Consider the following 6777-nt stretch of genomic DNA (forward strand, 5'->3'; position numbering starts at 1 on the left):
ACACCCAAAATCATATTTCCAATGTCACAATAGTTACCCTTATGTGCATATGACATGTGTTTTTTCTAACACAATTACTTTTACTTCAATGCACATAATCTTTTCATGAAACAAGTATGGATTCTTGATATGATATGAACACTATTCATATGTCTTTTAAGGAAAGAACCTCTATTTTTGTTTCCAAGAAAACTCTCATAAAAGCCTTCATCTTCATACATGAAGTATGCACTCTTTTTCCGAAAAGGAACTATAGAAATGAATATCTATGCGCTTAGAAACACATCATTAGCTATTTCTATCATGCATGTAATGCATAATCATTTCAAAAGAAACGTAGAGATTAGCTAGCGTCCCAATGCAATAAAGCTCATATCCCTTCTCAATAAAATCCAACTTAACTGCTATTTCTTTTATATGCATTCATTAAATACTTTCTTTACCAAGAAAACATATAAAATATTCAATCTTTAACTGCATGCATTAACATATTTTCTTTACCAAGAAAACATATAAAATAATCATCTTTTACTGCATGCATTAAAATACTTTTCTTTACCAAGAAAACATATAAAATATTCAATCTTTTACTGCATGCATTAACATATTTTCTTTACCAAGAAAACATATAAAATATTCAATCTTTAACTGCATGAATTAACATATTTTCTTTACCAAGAAAACATATAAAATAATCATCTTTAATTGCATGAATTAACATGTTTTCTTTACCAAGAAAACATATAAAATATTCAATCTTTTATGGCATGTATTAAAATACTTTTTTTTACCAAGAAAACATATAAATTAATCAATCTTTTACTGCATGCATTAAAATACTTTCTTTAAAGCATGTCGTAAATTCTTCCTTTAAAGCATATCGTAACTTCAACTCAAAGCCAACAAAGAAATCAAACATTTTGACATCTACAGTATCTATCATAGCCGAGCTTATGCAAGAGTTATCCCTTTCCCTTTAAAAGAAATTGCAGAATAATATCAAAGGCTTTAGAGAATTGAGTTATGAACATGCACCTCTTTTCACAGACTTACTGGTGAGCTTCTTGGCAAACATATTCAATAATTGCTTCTGGCTCCATCGTATGATGAGCTGCTTCCAGCTCCTTTCCAGAAACCGATCGGCTTTGCCTGAAGCAAAGTAGGGGTTTAGCGCCAGTCTTTCTTGGAGAAAACGGCCAGGACGCGGCTCCGACTGTAATTTCTTTTGTTTTTGAAGGGTATTTCACCGCTTAATGAGAATGTGCAAATCTTTTGTTTCTGAAGGGTATTTCACCGCTTAATGAGAATGTGCAAATCTTTCTGGCGCTGCAAAACCTATGCTCTTAACATCCGGCATTTGAGGCTTCTCTTGCAGTCTCGAGCTCAAAAAACAACTTCCAAAAGAATAAACAGAATTCGAAACTACTTCTCCTTGTTCGTATGTGACTTGAATTGGGAGAACCCCCACACCAACCCCCTGCGGAAAATCGGAATGCGAACGGGATTATTCATGGAAGCATTCCCCTCAACCAGTTTTCCACATAACAAGAATCAGTTAATCACTGATTCGTAACTATTTCATAATTGTTTAATTACGTTGAGTTATTACGGTAGGGATGTTACACCCACGCCAAAGTTCTGATTCTGCAACTGAAGTTGAATAAGATGAACCTTTTTTCGATTGTCTCAGAGGCCCGACTCAGGCTCACTTTGTGCTATTGTGTTGGTGGTTGCAGTGATTGCTTTGGTCACTATGCATTTCATTAACCAGTAGAGATAGACTGACTCGACTACTCTCTAAAGAAGATAAATCTATTTCTACAATTAAAAAAATTATTAATTAAAAAAACTATTCAAACACTCTGATCATCAAATTTTTAAATTTTTTTTCATCTAAATTTCAAAAAAATTACATATTATATATTACACCCTATATTATATATTGCATCTATTTTCACACTTAAAAAACCATTAAACACTCTCATCATCAAATTTTTAAAACTTTTTCCACCTAAATTTCAAAAAAGTTACATATTATATATTACACCCTATATTATATGTTATACACTGCCGTAAATAAAACTTCTTGGTACAGATAGATAATCATTACACTAAGATCAGAGTCAATCAAATTCACTACAAATAAAATAAAATATTTTAAGAAATAAATTAAATATATTGGGCTAATATTAAATGTTACACAATATAATCTAATTTTTAGTCAAATCTAAAACTAAGTCATGGTCAAGGATATATGGAAGGCTTTAACTCTGACACGGCAGGGATAATAATAAAAAATATTCTAACATTTGAAACTTTTAGTTAAAAAGTTATTTTTCAACGTCTTGACCCAAGGTTATCAATAGATGTCGACCATTTTTGGATCTACGTTGTTATCAGGGTGGGTAGCTGAGAACTCTTAGTACTTTGGCTCCGATTCCAATGAAAATGGACATTTTTTCCAACTGCGAAATTTTATAATAATCAATCATGTTAATTTATAATGTATTTAATATTTTATATTTTTTCCAACTGCGAAATTTTATAATAATCAATCATGTTAATTTATAATGTATTTAATATTTAATATTTTTTTTGGATTTTTTTTAAAAAGTTTGGTAGTATTTTTTTTTCATTCATTTATAAATATGTAAGTTACAAATATATAAGTTATTTGGTGATTTTAATTTGTTTAGTAGGCCATAAAATCGCATTATAAATCATAAACCATCCAAAACATAAATAATTTGAATCTATTTAATCAAGTTTTATAAAGATGATAGTTTGGAAACCACTAGTAAGCATAAAATGTTATCCCACATATACAACCAAAATTAAGCCAAAATTAACATGCATAATTTTGACCAACTAAGTATCTAACAATTCCACTGGAGCACTTTATTTTGACAATTCAAATTGGGGCAGACATGTGATACGCTGCTCAATGTGGCCGCCGCTCAATGTGGCCCACGCCAATGTTCTAATTCTGTAACTGAAGTTGAATAAGATGAAGCTCTTTTCGAATGTAAGTTGAATAAGATGAAGCTCTTTTCGAATGTCTCAGAGGCCCAACTCGGGCTCACTTTGCGCTGTTGTGTTGGTGGTGGCAGCAATTGCTTTGGTCACTATGTATTTCATTAACCAGTAGAGTTGCACTGACTCTCTAAACAGGGTGAGGTGGTGGCAGCTATTGCTTTGGGCTCACTTTGGGCTGTTGTGCTATTGTGTTGGTGGTAGCAGCGATTGCTTTGGTCACTATGCATTTCATTAACCAGTAGAGATGGACTAATTGTCTAAATAGGGTGAGGTGGTGGCAGCTATTTCTTTGGTCACTATGCATTTCATTAACCAGTAGAGATGGAGTAGGTGACAACTATGGCTTTGGTCACTATGCATTTCATTAATCAGTAGAGATGCAATGACTGTTTAAGCAGGGTGAGACTGCGACTAATGTACCCACGGTAGTGATTAACTCCCCCAATCTTCGATTGACCGTTCAAACTTAGCTTTGTTTTTTCCTTGATTATTTAAAAAAAACTATATACTATTAATATAATTTTTCATTTATGTAAATACCAACATAAATTCATCTTAAATACAAATCTAAAATAAACTAACAAACAATATTATACATTATATCATACTAAACTGTGAAATAAACTTTTCCCCTCAATAAAATTATTAAATTTCCAATATTAAAATAATTCAAATTTATGTTTCACACTGCAACTTCATATCCTACTGTAAAATTTCTGTAACTTTCTATGGAGTAAATGCATATTGTACGCTAGCTTATTGTATATTCTTCCTTGTATTTCAGCCACAGGAAAATTTAGTGCTCGTGTAACTTTTCTGTATCGTGTTTTTCAACTGCAAGAGTGTTCACTGCTTATATTGTGCGTTAACTTATTTATATTCTTTATTGTTTTTCAATTGCAGGAGCATTTAGTGAACGCTTGGAGTAGAATCTTATGAAACGGTACTAATAAACTGTCAAAGGCGATTCAGAGGATCGGGCTTAAGGAAAAATTCCTCCCGCATAATCGCTTATCCGAGATTTCATTCTCGGCTTTCAAGTATTTACGGAATTATTTTTTTTCAAAATATAGCAACTTTATTTATAGTCATATATTTATGTATATTTTTATTTGTGTATTTATTTTAGAATTTCTATTTTGAAAATTTTAAATAAAGTGTTTAAATTTTTTATTTAATTATCAATAATTATTATATAGATGTAGGAATTCGATTTTGGAAATATTTTTACAGTTTTTTAATAATAATTACAAATTAAAAGCTATTTATTATAATATTAATTCTTTTCAGTTTCATTAATTATTTTTTTCTAAACATCTAAATATTTTATTATGGTTAACATTACCAGAATTAATTTTTTCTCTATAAAATTAATTTTGATATAAATTACTTACTATAAATATTCAAATAATTTATTTAAATGTTATATTAAAATATTTTTAAAAATATACAAACTATATATTTTACTCACAGTCAAATGTAAAATATAATGACTTTTTACTTTCAGTTATTTTATGCCTCTTTAAACTCAATAAAATTATGTTATTTCATGTTAAAATATTTGATTGAGACTTAAATATTTTTACCAAATCTTTATATTAAATTTGTATATTCAGTTTGGTTTTTATTATTGTCTATATTGTTTTTCATTTAGAAAATGTTTTATTTTATTTTTAAAAAGTCATGTATAAATCACACAATCTGTAGAATAAGTCCTTCACCCAATTATAATTTAATTAATTTTTAATAGTTTTTTAAAATTTTGATGATATAAAATATATCATGAAATGTTTACTTTAAAATATATCTACATTTAACAACCATATAACTGCTCCTCTGAAAACAACCATATAACTGCACTAACCATTATTACAACGGTGATATTTGTTATTTAATAATTTGAATAATAATTTAATAACTATATTAGGTAAATATTAACCAATAAACGTAGTTTTAAAAATGCAATAAATTTAATATTTGACCTGATGCTTCATTTATAACCATAAAATAAGATGATTAAGATTATAAGAAAAATTGGCCTACTCATACTAAGAAGATATATACAGATGACAAGAGTGAAATACGTTTGAACATATATCAATATATAAATTTTCAAAGTAGAAGCAGTTGAAAAGGTGAACTGGAAAATTTTAACAATTCATTGGATACCATATATGAACAAGCATGCATTGCATTGATAAAGGCCATCCAACATTTTCAGAAGAAACAGCAAATACGACAGTCTAACTAATTGTAAACAAAGTCACTCTGAAATAGCCCACCAACAGAAAACACCACACCATCTAACGCCGCAGCTCTGCCTAATGTTAAAGTAGGACTTCAAGTACATTGGTTGAGTTTCTTGGCTGCCTGGGCCTCCGCCTGGGCTTGGGCTTTCTTGAACAGCTTATGATCGGTGTGCTGTTGGAAGGTCTTCGCCGGGAACAATGGAGGGTTGTTCTCGTCCACCACCTCCTTCATGGGTCCGATCAGCGCATCTTTTGGCGGATCACAGAATACAGCCCACGAAATCCTTACTTTCTCCTTGTTCACCAGCCCTCTGTGCAGCCCACTCTTGAAATTCCCGTTGCTCAATATCTGATGATCCGCAACTACACATTAATTATGAAATGGGATAATAATTAAATGATAAATTGAAAATGGATTAATGGCATACCTCGACTTGGTCGCCAATGTGGATGAGGAGGGCGCCTGGAATGCATTTGGCGGTGACCCATTTGCCGTCTTTGAAGAGCTGAAGGCCGGGCACCATGTTATGCAGAAGGAATGTCAGTGCGCTGATGTCAGTGTGCGCCTCCACTCCGAGAGCAAGCTCCGGTTGTGGACAGCGGGGATAGTAATTTATTTTCAATTGCATTTCCAGATTTTCACCACCGAGCACGCGCTCCATTCGACTTTCCTCCACGCCCAGCTCCAACGAAAGCGTCCCCAGGACCTTAGTGACAAGCTTCCGTATCTCCCGACCGTAGGCGTCTGTCACCTCGCTGCAATGTATTCATAAACCATAATCAATTACTGGTGAATTAGTGTATAAAAATCTGTAAAAAAGAGTAAGAAGATATATAAATACATGTATTCTTGGGGATGTTTAGGCCAGGTGGTCATGTCTCTGCGGTGTTCAGGCCATAACAGGTGGAAATAGTAGTCCTCCCATTCAAGCTGACCGCTGGCATTGTTGGCGAGCTTGGAGCCGTACCCCGCTATCTTCCCCGCTGCGTGGTCGTTCGCGTACTTCTCTTTCTCCTCAACAGAGAGGTCGAAGAACGCCTTCCCGGCTGCCTGAAGTCGCTCTATCAGAGTCTCAGATATGCCGTGGTTCAGCAACTGCATGACTCCCCACTCCCTGCTTGCCTCCGCCACCTGACGTCTGATCTCCTTCTTGATGTCCTCGTCCGCAGAATCCCATCCGGCAACATCTACCACTGGAATCTGCGGGCCTTCGGCCTCCAGTCCTCCTTTCAAGTTGAGAACGCATTCGGTAGGCCTCTCCTCCACAGGTCTCACGTACTCGGCAGGAATTTCAGCGAGGCCGCTCAATGCAAGGCTCTCCACTCTCGCTGGTGCCATGATAATTAGAAACTAGAATTCAGAATTCAAGTATCTTAGGAAATGAATGGGATTGAGGTGTGCAGCGGTTACAGAGATTGCGATATAAATAAATTGCACACTGTATCTACCACTCTTTTTCGAAACTGGGCTGGTGGATGGGCTGGTGGACGC

The 6777-nt window shown here is 33.6% G+C and overlaps 1 protein-coding gene across 1 annotated transcript; it reads right to left on the reverse strand.

Moving 5' to 3' along the window:
• Positions 1 to 5231: 5231 nt before the first annotated feature.
• On the reverse strand, positions 5232 to 6777 carry LOC149161998 (anthocyanin synthase-like). The gene is made up of 3 exons (XM_089435612.1): positions 6128 to 6777; positions 5714 to 6041; positions 5232 to 5634 (listed from the first exon to the last, which is right to left on the reverse strand). Exons 1-3 carry the CDS (start codon positions 6622 to 6624, stop codon positions 5377 to 5379), a joined length of 1083 nt encoding a protein of 360 aa, XP_089291738.1. The 5' UTR covers positions 6625 to 6777; the 3' UTR covers positions 5232 to 5376.

This window comes from Pinus tabuliformis, chromosome 5_2 (genome assembly GCF_031772625.1).
Source record: "Pinus tabuliformis cultivar Carrire ecotype Pingquan chromosome 5_2, CPIR1, whole genome shotgun sequence".
Classification (NCBI taxonomy): Eukaryota; Viridiplantae; Streptophyta; class Pinopsida; order Pinales; family Pinaceae; genus Pinus; species Pinus tabuliformis.